Raw genomic sequence first — 13687 nt, 5'->3', positions numbered from 1 at the left:
TGCCTTGTTGGTTTGAATACAATGGGTTTTCCAGTTACAATTCCATTACTGGACATAGGCAGATAGCTTTTGAAGAATTAAAAAAAAAAAAAGTTGAATCTGAAATTTTTAATATGTTTTATTTAGCGTACCAGAAAAAAAAATAAGAAGTTTTCTTAACATTTTAATACAAAGTAACAGAAAGATGGCTCAAATGCAGATTTTTTTATGGACAGAAAAGGCATTTTAGTTAATTGTCATAAGGAAGTAGAATATAAACTTAATAATGTCTTATCAGTTCTTATTTGTTTACTTTAGAGCTATTAACAAAATCATCTCTCTTCATTTTATTTTGACATGCATGTCTTTTTGATTAAGTCTTGTCCAAGTGGATTCTACAGAGAAATGTAGTACCTCTGTAGAAAGATTTAACAATAAAGGACAGTAAAATGTTATAGATTCCTCTTTTAAAGACAGATTATACAAAAAGATCATTTTATCCTTTAAACCTACTGTGTGTATCTTGAATCAATGGATAAAGCTATTAGCAAATTTATTTTATCATCTTAAGAACTGTGCTTTAATTGCAACACTGAGAGTTGTTTTCTAATATAATTTCTCCACTTTAAAACCAAATTTAATCATTGCTGTTTAAAGATGGAAAAGTTGGGGGGTGGAGTTCCTAATTGCTAATAGCTGATATCAGTAGGAACTTCACTAATTTAGAAGTGCCTCTTTTGTTTCAATGGGTTTATTGCAGCGAGCAGTGTTTAAAATCATTCACCTGTAATTATTTTTGTTAAAAACATAAAATGTTTTGCCACTCTGCAGTGATTTTCAAAACAAAATGCACATGCATCGTCAGTATTTAGGACTGTAGCTTCTAATTACATAGAGGCAAAGAGCAGTAAGAATTCAGTAAGCACACCTTTAAGTCCTTAAATTTTTCTCTTATGAACATAGATATTGGTCATTAAATTAGGGGTTTATATATGTATCAGAGATGAAGTCCTATACTCCTTGCACTTAAGAGGTGCTTATCATTGACTTCAAAGTTTTCTTTCCAGTAGAATGTAGCAGTTCCCCTCTGGTTCTTCTGGGGTTATCACCATAATTTTACCACACTGAATTTTGGTTTTTAAGTCTGAGTATTGCCTGAGCTTTTGAAATTTAGTTGTTTTGTAGAAACATAGCAATGTTCTTCAGTAATTTTCCTTTGAATAAAAGTGTAGTTTAGGCCGGATAATTTCTAAATGAGTCGTAGTATAACAGTTGGACCCTTCATGTTGTTACCTCTGTATTTTGACCAACATTTAAAAAATGGGTGCCTCAGCGTTGGTCCGTGATACTTGTTGTCAACTTAAAGAGCATTTTTTTAAAATCTTGACAGATGTCTTGAACTTCTGTCCCTTAAAGATTCAACAGTGGCTGAAACTATGTTAAGTATTTCATTATGATCGTTCTTTCTGTAGGTAACTACTGGAGTACAACAGTTTTATCCACCGTTCACAATAATGAATGGTCAGTAAATTGTTACAGTCCAGTAACTGAATGTCGTATTTACTGCAAACACAAGCTAGCAATGTCAATACAGTCCTTGTAATAGCTGTTAATTACTAAGCTTTTATAGAGTGTTGTGTATATGAAATCATAAAATTGAAGTATTTTAACTGTTAAGGACAAGGGGCAATGGGTGTAAACTGGAACATAGGAAGTTCCACGTTAACATCAGGAAGAACTTCTTTACTGTAAGAGTGACAGAGCACTGGAACAGGTTGCCCAGGGGGGTTGTGGAGTCTCCTACACTGGAGATATTCAAGGCCCGCCTGGACAAGTTCCTGTGTGATGTACTGTAGGTTACCCTGCTCTTGCAGGGGGGTTGGACTAGATGATCTTTTTAGGTCCCTTCCAACCCTTGGGATTCTGTGATTCTGTGATTCTGTAATGTTTAGGAGGAATGGAAATGAAACTAAACAGTGTACTTTTCTCCCACTGCACAGAGTTTCTTTAAATTAAATGCTACATTCAGTGCAAGTCTCCCATCACTTAAGACTTACATTACAATGTAAATTTCCACCTAAAGGTCCGGTTTCTCCCATCTTTTCTGCTGAAAATATGGAAAACTTGTTTCTGTTTTCTCCTCTAAACACATTCAAGTTCTTTGCTCTGGTTTTGAAGTTTCTAGTGTTATTGAAAAACCAGTTGCAGGCTGCCTCTGATACATAGCAAATCCATTTTTTAATCCATTTTCAAATTAGTTGAGCAGACTCATTCGTGAGGGGTTTTTTATTCTTTCCTATTCTGCATGCTTACAGTCTTGTAGTATCTAAAAACCAAAATAGCCTCTGAAAATGTTAGAATGATGAAATGGAAAGGGGAAGTGTCTGTAATCTAACCAAGCCAGTACAGCAAGCTAAAACTGATGGAGATTGGCACTGATAATGAAAACATTCATTGTGTCTTACAATGTATTATTCCATAATTACTGTTACAAATAAACTTAGATTCAAGCTTTTACAGAAATGGATTATTGCAAAATCAGAAGAGTAACACAAGATTATACAGGTTTATAAGTTTAATTACTCTGAATGCCTGTTTTGATAGGGCTTCATCAAATAATCGCTGAATCAGATCCAGTTGTACATGATAGCACTCCAAGAATTTTGTAATAACATCTGAATGTTACAGATTTGAGTATGGAAGACCACCACATCTTCAGGCCATTTTCTCCGGTGGTTTTGTTGTAGAATATTTCTAAAACTATTCAACATTACTGTTTAATTACTGCATGTGGCACCTTCTTCATTAAGCGCATTCCTGTAAGTATATTGCAATTGGTCTGGCTTAAGATGGCGGTAAATGCTTTTGCAAAGGGTAAATTACAGTACGAAGTGAGAGATAATTATTAGGAATTCATTTTTTTTTTATAAAGAAAAACATTCTTTAATAAGGAAATGGATATAGTCTGCCAAAAACTGAAAGAATTTTTCTTAAATGCAAAACCAAGTAATCTTTGCCAGTAATCTTACAGAAACCAAATGGGAAAGGAAATAATCCACATAACAATTAGATGCTCACGTCATTTATTTGTAAAAATTAAATTAAAAGTATTTATTTTAAGGAGATTGCAAGTCTGTGTTTGATAAGGTAATTACTATAAAAAATTGTCAGGATATGTAGACCAGCAGGAGGTTTTAATAGGACAAATCAAAACCTTTTTCCTCAGTGGAAAGAAGCCAACAAAGTAAACTATGTACAGTAGTTTTGTTTATCGCTTAGCCTACATTTGAGTAGATTTATATTAATAAGGAACATTTATTGTTATTTGATTTTGAATACTTCTTTTCTGTGGGAAAAAATATGGTAGAGTTTGAAACCCATATGGTCCATAATGTAAATGTGTAGTTTCATTTTTGTTTGATTTCATTTCAAACACTGTAATTTTTGCCTTTGCATAAAGCCCCAGTGTCTAAGCTGTGGAACAGAAAGTCTGTGGATCTTATCATAGTTTCTAAAGTCGAAGGGGTTTTAATATAATTGTTAGAACCCCTCAATTAATGGATTTGACCACAAACCGAACAGAATTTGAACAAGAAAAAATCAAAAAGCAATAGCCTACCTTCTGTGCCCCCCAGCAGTAGAGCCAATAGAGCTTCATGCAACCAGTACAGTAGAAGCTGGATTAAATGAACAACCTGCATGGGAGTGCAGGACATTGCAGTCCCATCTAAATCACAGTCACACTAAAGCATGCGTATCATTCTCTGGCAGAATAGTAGTCCACGTACAAACCCGAAATTGCTTAAATGAATAAGGCAGGTGTGTGTGCACACATAAGAATCTTTTTTATATACTTTGTATTATCTCTGAGCCTAAGGAGAAGCTGAATGATTTGTTAGATGCTGGCAGACACTTCCTCCTTATCACACACACTTTTATACGATCAACATACAGTGCTTGGGACGATGTGGTAGAAATCTATAATATTTAAATGTTTTACAGCCTAAGGAAAATCTGGTTGTCTTGTCTGCCTTCTCGAATGACAAAGGCCACGTAATTTTATCTAATACATCCAGAATTAACATTTGAATTTATGGTTGAAGTAAACACATCTTTTAGCAAGATGTCTGTTTTCATTCCCATCACAAGTTAAGTAGATTAAGGCAAAAAAATGGAACATATGCTGTAACAATATCTTACTGTACATCCTTTACGTGTAGTGTGCATATGAGGGTATACTGTGTGTAAAATTCTCAACATTTAGATCGAACACATCAGAGGTTTCTATAAATCCCTGAAAGTCTGAAAAGCTTCCTACATAACTTCTACCAGTTTTTTGGCTTTGTTGGGATTTCACATGCTTCTTTCTGTGCTGACAAAAAAAAAAAAAAAAAAAGGATTTTAATGAGGTTTTGTTTATTTTAGAAATGTCATTTTCTTGATTGTTACACTTAGCTTTTTTTTGCCTTTCTTCTCATCTCTGATCATTAAGTTTCTCACACACCATGAGCAGTACTGCCCTTCCACAAGACCCTTGTAAAAGAGTGGCTGAAAGAACAATTCGTGTTTATACTTTGGGCATGTTTTCTTGGCTGTATTGTATCATTTGAAGGTTTTGTTAATCTCTTTGGGACTTTCAGTACAAAATCCCTCAACTGTATAAAGCCACAAGAGTTTTAATCAAACCAGGATTTATGAAGAAAGGAGACAGAACACTGGAGAAATGGACTATGCAACAGGTCTAAACTGAAATATTGCTTAAGCCTGCCTTGATTGGTCTTCTTCATATCATTAAAAGAAAGTAAACTACCTTACAAATCCTCTGACTGAATTTGCGTGTCTCCCCTCTGACTGCCTCTGGCAACTACAAATCTGAGAGAGTTTCTGGTGTCAGATGGATTTTTTTATTTCTTTTTTTTTTTTTTGAGGATGCTTTTGCTGTGTATTTACAGTTATCTCTGCTCTTTCTTCTCATCCATGCAAGTATTGACAAGTGCTACCATGGGAGCAGTAGCCCCCATGTTAGTAGCCCTGCCTGCTGCTCGGTACCTCTGCAGGACAGCCACAGAGATACGCAGCCTTCAGCTGTAGCCCACCCAGTGTCCTTGGGCTGGAAACACAGATACCTGAAATGTAGTACAGGCATCACTGCTGGCCAGAGTAGTTCTTGCTGGCAGGTATTGAACTATATAATTATCTTCCACATAGCTTTAAGTTCTTTGGCAAGTGTTAAACAAATGTCACTGCTCATCCATTTTTGGTGTCTTATTTTTGAACAAGCAGATCACAGCTCAAGTCTGTCTGCCCTTTCTCCTAAATTATTGACCATGACTTTACATAGTAAATTGCACTGGCTACAAATGTTTGCTTAAACATAATTCATGACAGAGTTTAAAGAGACAGAGCTTACATATCATTTTCTCAGTCAGTAAACAACTGATGTCAATTTTGGCATTTCTCAGTTTGCGAGTGCTTAGTTTTGAGACGATGGTGTTCCTTTCAGTAGTTACAGTCTATTTCAATAATTTTCTTATTAAAAAAAAAAAACACACACACAAAAAAACCCAACAAAACTTGCACTGAAAATGAAATTACATCCTGCAAAATCCTTCTGACCCTCTCTTTCTCTGGAAGACTCCCACTAGTGAGTTTGCAAGTATTGGAGACTAGCTGAACAGCCTCCCCCACATCACATTCAAGTTTCACCAGCCGGTGCAGGTGGATGATAGGCACCTTTGCATTTCCCACACAGGAAGGAGGATGCAGCTGGGGTGAAGGATGGGATGGCACTGTTGGGTTGGTGGCAAGATTGAGGACGAAACAGAACATACACTGTGGAAATCAGCACTCTGCTGTGTTTAGGTCAACCAAAGAATTATCACAAAGTTTCAGACACCTTGTTGTTTTGATTCTAGATCTTCTTAAGGAAATGCTTGGGGAAGCATGAGCTGAATTTTTTTAACATTATTCTAATTAATAGTATCAATGAATAAAAAAAAAAATCAGTTCTTAAGAAGATGCTTGGAGTGCACATTTTATTGAAGATTAAGTTTAGCAAAAGTATAAATGGCTGAAAACAGGCGCTTCCAGTAGAATTTCTGAGCAGCTGGTTGACAAGCTGTAGGTCCTAGGTTTAGTCATTTAGAGGTATCTTCAGAGTCATGCTTTTCTTTTCTTGGTGTTATAGCTTTTCTTATTCTTGCTGATTTCATTGTGGTGTTTCATCCTCATAAGCACTCCTAAATGGTTTGTATCACCTCATCTGTAACCATTTCTTAGGCTTATTTAATGTTTTTAAAGGAATTCTCTGCCTTCCGAGAAGACAGAGAAGATAACCAGCTAAATATATGTAACACATAACAGGTTGATTTTATTGATGCTTGGAGAATTGTCCTGTAAATCTCAGTCAAAAATGGTTGTGGTTTTACTTAAAACTGGTAAGAGTGGATCATTGCCTTATTTAATGGATTTACTCGAGCACAGTTTTCTCCTGCTTTTCCTATATTGTAAGGTCATTAATGAATCATTATCTATTGCTAGTAATTACTGATCTCTTGAGAATATTGGTTTAATTATATAGGAATCACAAGTGGAAGATGCAGTTACGTATTCTACAATGTATGTAGTATCTTGGTGTATTATGGCTTTAAAGAATCTGTATTCCTTCTTTTTTGTAGATTTTAATTGCTAAGTGTGCCTAGTAAAATATGAATTACTGTATTACTGCATGTGATAAAAGGTATACTATTGTGAGCCTCGCAGTCTGCAGGTGTAACAGATGTAAGGCAAGATTAACAGGACAGAACAATAATTAAACCACAGACAGCCATCTCAAAAAAAAAAAAAGAAAGAAGAAAAAAGGTGTATAATTTCCAATGCAATTATTAAATGTCTTAAATTCTATGCAAATATTTATAAAAGCAATAAAAACATGTTAGTTTGAAAGACAGCTTTTCAGCGTGGACACCTAGTTTAAGGAATTAAGATCCCTTTTTATGAATATAAAAGCTGAGTGAAGTCCTGCCATATGGCAGCAAGGCGATAGGGTCCTCAGTTTATAGATGCTATGAGCTAAATGCTGCTGAAGAAAGAGAGCAGTTAGTAGATAGGCATTTACAACAGTATGAATTGCTGACTCCCTCTAAGACAGAAGGTTCAAATAATTAATGGTAATATTATAGTTGCAAAAGAAGTCCAGTTCTTCAGCAGTCTACATCTGTGAAACGTAATACCTCTGGGGACTGAGATTTAATGTTCACAGGAGAAAATATAAAAGCAGGAGAAAAAAAGGAATGACTTCTGCTTGAGCAGAATAAACCTGCATCTACAAACAATTAACACTACATAATGAAGTAGTAAAGGAGCAAAAGAGATTTCTAATAAAAGACTAATAACAAATCCCATTACACCATGGTTTATTTTTTCCCTTGAAGTGTATTAGACTTTTACCAAGGTTTTTGAATGAGATTTGGGTAGTTGCAGGCAAAGTCAGCTCAAATGCTTCAAGCTTAGCTGAAATTTCTTTGCCTAACAGTTTGTGTAACTTGAAAGTTGCAGTTTTACAGGTGGGAGGGGTTGTTAATGCAAGTAATAGGCTTCACGCAGAGTTTGGGTAATGTTTGTGTCACCATGGGATAATAGTTTCCTGTAGGCTAGGCACTGTAGGGTAATGTGCCACTATATGGTAAAATCCCTTAGACAGAACAGACATGGTGTAAAATGCACTAGCTAAGCCTTGCTTTTGTGTTAACAGTTCTTCTGATTTCTCTTTCCGAGGCCTGAAAATAAGTCCTCATATGAAAGGGGGTTGATCAGAGAGGAGAATACAGAGTTTGTGTTCTGTCATTGCTAATATTGTGACTTTTTTAATTACAATGCCTGTCAAAATCACGTGTTTCCACTTTTAAAAGAGAGCATGTCTTGCAATGGTGAAAAATGAGTAGTGATCTGCACATGGATGTTTTTGCAGTTTACACATATGGTTCCAGTGGAAGGGGGAATAAAAGTTTAGTGAACAAAACCTTGATGCACAATACAGGCCATTTGAATTTCTTTTATGACAGTTTTCTTTGTACAGATTGTTGCTGTCTTAAAAGCTTGTGCACAACTGACTTCTTGGAATTCATTTGTCTAAAAATGAACTTTTATTACTGAAGTCAGGAGAAAAAAAAAACCCAGATGCCTTGAGCCAACAATGAGTTCTGGGACAAAAGTGGTTAAACATGAATTCTTAGAAGTGAAACTAATGTTGATGAAATTTCTAGTTTCCTTTTTAGAAATTCTTCTGAGTTTTAAAGAATGACTTAATTTGCTTAGCAGAAATTTGCAATCAATCTTTTCTTGCCACTGAATAAACAGATTGCACATGCGTAGTAATTTGCATATCCTAGCTAAAAATGTAATTCATTATTTTTAAGTCCATTTCATAATAACTATTTCAGGATTAATGTTACTAACTATTCTTTAGCTCTTTCAAATGTGACCTTAGATAATCCTGCCTAAAAAGGTACAAAGCTAGCAGGTCTGTTCTGCGATAGGAAAGTTTCTTTCCTGAGTTCAGCAAGTAAGTCGGTGTAAGAGCTGGAACTGAAAATAAGAAATCTTGAGAAATAATTTTCTTCTACTATCTCAAGCTTCAAGACTCCAGTAAATATTGCATTTAATAAGATAGATTTTCATATTTTGCTATGTATGAAAACAGCACAGATATGAACAGGTATGAACTGTATAGTCTACATGCAGATTGCCACTAAATCTGGTAAAGATTTAAATTAGGTTTAATCAAAGTAGCATCCATAGAACATTTTACATGGAGCTGCAAACACTGTCATCAATAACAGAGAGGAAGCCTCTTGAAAGTGAGCGTGACCCAGTCCATCTTAACTGCTGGTTGGCATCTGCCACTGAACTGCCTTTCTCTTGACTGGGCTTTTCTGGGCTTCTCATAAACCACTGGCTTCCCCTTCCTGGTTTTGCTGTTCCAGGTTATTCTTGCGTTAACATTTTCTCCCTTGTGTCTTTGATCACTATCACATTAAATAGATAAAATAGAGTATATAGGATTGATATGTTTTGTCCTTTGAGGTTTATCCACATAACAGTATTAGGTAAGCTTCTATAGTCTGTAATGTATCAATAGACACAGTAACATTTCTGCAAATACAATTAGTTAAGTGGTTATCACAGATCTCTGCATTTGCAAAATTTTCTGGTAAAATGTTTCGACTGTATCCTGGGATATGTATCCTGACTTTACCATACTTGGCAAGACAGAGAAGTACAAATCACCTCTTTTCCTGGGTTTTTTTTTTCAGGCGATGGGTAAGGCTCCTGTTTGGACGTGAATTCCCACTTCAGGACCTTCTGGTTGTCTGGGACGCTCTATTTGCTGACAGTATCACCCTGAATTTAGTTGACTACATTTTTGTAGCCATGTTGTTATATATTAGAGATGCCTGTAAGTATCAGAAATCTTTCAATCTTTTAAAAAAATGCAAACTTAAGATTTAAGAAATGCTGCATTTCATTGTGACTTTTTTAACATATTGAAAATCATTCCAAATGGTAGGAGAGGAGCCCCTTATTATCAGATGCGGTCTGCTGTATTTATGAAACAAATTGTATCTTGGAGTTAAATGAAGGTTTGTTTTCTGAGTAGTTCTGTGTTTTTATATAGAGTTGCAGATTTTGTGCAGTAAGTGATACAGATATGTATAGAGCTCCACCTTCTGACCAAGCTGATGAATTGAGTTAAAGCTGCCTTTGACACTGGAAATACTTGTATCCAGTTCTTCTGTGACCAATGTGAAAATGCACAAGAAAATGAGCTATAATTTTCGAAGGCATATCTCAAAGTAAATGTAAATGCAGAGATAAGTAAGAATTACAAAATATGTTTATTATGTACAAAAGTGGCATCTTTAAAAAGTTACTGTTTCATCTTATTTTAGTACACCTAAAATATGTGCAAAGGGGAATTCTTATCAGTTAGTGATGACCAGTAACTATGTTAATATGGGACAAACAAGAAATCACAAAAGTGTGGAAAACCTTATATAATTTTGAATGGGAGAAGGAAGATCTGCAGTGATTGAGACATTTACTTCTGTTGCACCGTATTTTTCATAAAATTTTGTATACAACTTCTCTGCAACAAAGAGTGCGTTTTGCAGCAAGATGTATGTCTGTCATTAAATATATGAATTCTGTAGCATGCTGTTCAGAGTTAAATATATACAATCTGTAAGCTTTAGGTTATAACAGGGTCACATATTTGACACAGTTTTGTATTCTAGGACACATGAAGTTTTCAACATCTGTGGTTCCTATTTTAGGGCCCAATCTTGAAAATATAACGTGGATATACTTTCCACATACTGTCGTTCCACTGCCTGCCTTCATGTGTTTTTTTTTACTTACTTCTAAATAAACATGCAGCATATAGAACTACCTTACTTCTCTCTCAAAGAAGTGGCCATTTAATTCAGTTTAGAGGTTCAAAATTAATGCTGCTGTTTCAGGATGATCTAATTCCAGGTCATTATGTTCTGGAATTGAAATCTGGCTTGTTTATGTGCAGTAACCTGAAATAATTTTAAAAATTTTGGAATATATATGTAGTGCACATGCATGTAAAAATGTTTCTTAGCATCCGTGTTTTATTTTGTGTCATCATTTCCCTTTCAAAAAAATCCCAAGGTTTAGAACTGTGTAAGCACCTTCTATCTTTCTGGGAGGGAATGTTGTTCTGGGTTTCTTTTCTTTTGCTTTGTGGTGCTCCTGTTAGAAGTATCAGTATAAGGTAGCTGAAAATGTGAGCTAAAAATGTGTTCTAGGCATCTGTATGAAATCAGTCTCTTTTCTCTGAAATCCCCAGGCTTAGTAAATAGAGTAGTAAATAGCTTTAAAGTGGAGTACATTTGCCCAAATGAGATGCAAAGACATCTCATCAGAGCAGCTAATACTTATACTATACTGTAATTGTAATACGTAATATGTTTCTGTAATAAGTAACTTTTTGTTCTATAGTTGGACTTAGTTACCCTAAGCATAATAGAATGGTGAAACAAAACACCCAGTCATAAATACTGTAAAGTTGAATACATTTTCAAAGTCATACTCAAACTATAATGATTCCCACAGTTCTTGCTTTGTTACAAGAAAGCTTTTCTTGTATATATGAAATAGAAAAGTTTTCCATTTTTCCTCACTATTTCATTGATGATATACGAGCTTTAAATGGAGTTCAAAGTTCTGGGACAATATTTTTTAAAACATTTTCTAATAAATTAAGTTTCTAAAAGCTTCTCTTTATTTGGTGAAAGGAAATGTTAGCTCAAAACATGCAGTGATGTTAAATAAATCTTCTGGAAATTTTCAGTTTAAAAACTTCAAAACGATAGGAATAATAACAGAGCTCCTAACATACGATGTTCTAAAAATGTCAAATATAAGCACGGATAATAATACAGTACTGAAAGTATTTGGAAGTTTAAATTTCAATTTTTCAGATTCTTTTATACCAACATATTTGAGGGTGGGGGAGAAGTTGCTGGTTTAAGAGTTGATGGATTTTTTTCCATATTATTTTATTATGTTCTCAAGGACATGATTTTTAAAAGGTATTGTTTCTGCTATATTTTTTCATTTTATTTTAGCTTTGAAATCGTCTGTTACTCAGATAATATATTATTTGAAGGGAAGGGTTAATTATTGTTTACACATTTTAAACATTATATGTTTATACATATACATTTATATATGTTTGTACATTATATACATATGCATATAATCTATTCTGTAAACTGTTCTGATCAGTTTTACATCTGTATCCAAGCACAGCTTTATTCATGGAGTGATAATCCTCACAAGCCAAGTGTGGGGTTGTGTACCAAAGTATCTGTGAGTTTTAATAAATTATCTTATGGGTTTCTTTGGGAAAAAAATCATGTAAAACATCCTTTTTTAATATGTCAAATCAGAAGCATGAAAACGTTAGTTCTTCTTCACCCGTATGGGTGTATATGCAGTTGCTGATGAAATCAGAATGGAGGAGAGGGTGCAGTGCAAAAATACATGTAATTTATATACTTCCCTTTCCTTCAAGAAGAACAAAAATTAAAAAACCTGTAAGACCTGTAAAACTAATGTCACTATTGCACCAGGATCTAATTTTGGCTGATCAGTGTTCAAATAAGTATATTTTTATTGTGTTCTCACTTGAAGAATAGCCGTGTTCACAGTAGAAGTTGGATCCAAATGTGACTCTTACCAAGTCAATTAGTGAAGGAAAAGCACAGGTACAGAAGCACCAATCTTAATACAAGGCAGCTGGCACCAGTGTGAGGTATTTCACCATTGAATTTCACCACCATACAGCTGCTGCTGAGAGTGGATAAATTTCTACTGCACAGAATCTCCTTCCAGAAACTTTTTTTCCTATGGTTGATTCTTATAAATCCTTTTAAATCAGATAGACATATTCAGAGAAGGTGTCTTTGTTTTGTTTTACTGCTATTTCTTTATAATTTTTAAGAAAACTGCCACTCTCTTGGATTATATTATACACTTTGTTCTGAAAATACAAGAATCATGGAATTGTTTGGGTTGGAAGTCCAGTCTAGTCCAATCACATACCATGGGCAGCGACATTTAACTGCGTCGCTTGACGATGGCTCAAAGCCCCATCCAACCTGACCTTGAACACTTTGAGGGATGAAATATCCACAGCTTCTCTGGGCAACCTCTTCCAGTGCCTCACCACCCTCACCTTAAAGAATTTTTCCTTATGTCCAGTCCAGATCTCCCTCTTGCAGTTTAAAACCGTAACCCCTTGTCTCACCTTAACAGGGTCTACTAAAATGTTTCTCCCCATCTTTCTTATAAGCCCCTTCTAAGTACTGAAAGGCCACAATAAGGGCTCCCTGGAGCCTTCTCTTCTCCCTGCTGAACAACCCCAGCTCTCTCAGCCTTTCCTCACAGGAGAGGTGCTCCATCCATTTTCGTGGCCTCTGGACTTGCACCAGCAGGTCCATGTCCTTCTTGTACTGGAGGCCCCAGAGCTGAGCACAGGACTGAAGGTGGGGTCTCACGAGAGCAGAGAAGAGGGTCAGAATCACCTCCCTGGACATGCTGGCTATTCTCCTTTTGATGCAGCCCAGGATATTGTTGGCTTTGTGGGCTGCAGCACATGCTGCCAGCTCATGGGCAGCATACAGATCATTCTGAAACAAAGGGTACCAAGAGGTGTTTCAGCAAAGAGATCCCTTTAACCCGAGGTTCCCCAGCAAATAGCACACTGGCAACGATGTTCTTTTCTGTAGATTTCTATGGGAAAAGGGGACAGCTGAATATGTGAGGAAAACCCTAAATATAAAATAAAAGTGAGCAGACCTTCCTCAGTGAAGGTTTTTTTAACTTCCTTTGGATAGTAAATTTTCATTTTTAAATTTAACTTTTAGGGATCAGAGGGGGCAAAGGTCATTGCGCAACAATTTGATTCCCCCCTCTGCCATTATTTAATTGCTTCACTATTATACGTTTCAAAATATTAATCATTAGGGTGAACGTCTTGTGGGTGAAAATACATTTCTTTTGTCAGGAGTCAAGTCTGCACCGCTAAAGTAAATTAGCTTTTTTAATATTTACTTTTCTCTATATCTGTGAGACAGTAAAGAACTCTTCCAGGAAAAATAAAGAATAATTTTAA

The 13687-nt window shown here is 35.4% G+C and overlaps 1 protein-coding gene across 11 annotated transcripts in view; it reads left to right on the top strand.

Annotated features, from left to right (window-relative positions):
- TBC1D5 (TBC1 domain family member 5) overlaps positions 1-13687 on the top strand; it is a 328319-nt gene that overhangs the window by 237354 nt on the left and 77278 nt on the right. For all 11 annotated transcript variants that reach the window (XM_065666027.1, XM_065666031.1, XM_065666023.1 and 8 more), the window contains one exon: positions 9294-9436. In XM_065666027.1, the coding sequence (XP_065522099.1) occupies positions 9294-9436 (143 nt within the window). The remainder of the gene's footprint in view (positions 1-9293; positions 9437-13687) is intronic.

This window comes from Lathamus discolor, chromosome 2 (assembly GCF_037157495.1).
Source record: "Lathamus discolor isolate bLatDis1 chromosome 2, bLatDis1.hap1, whole genome shotgun sequence".
Lineage (NCBI taxonomy): Eukaryota > Metazoa > Chordata > Aves > Psittaciformes > Psittacidae > Lathamus > Lathamus discolor.
The sequence above is the reverse complement of the archived record's forward strand: the minus strand, read 5'-3'. Positions and strand labels throughout refer to the sequence as shown.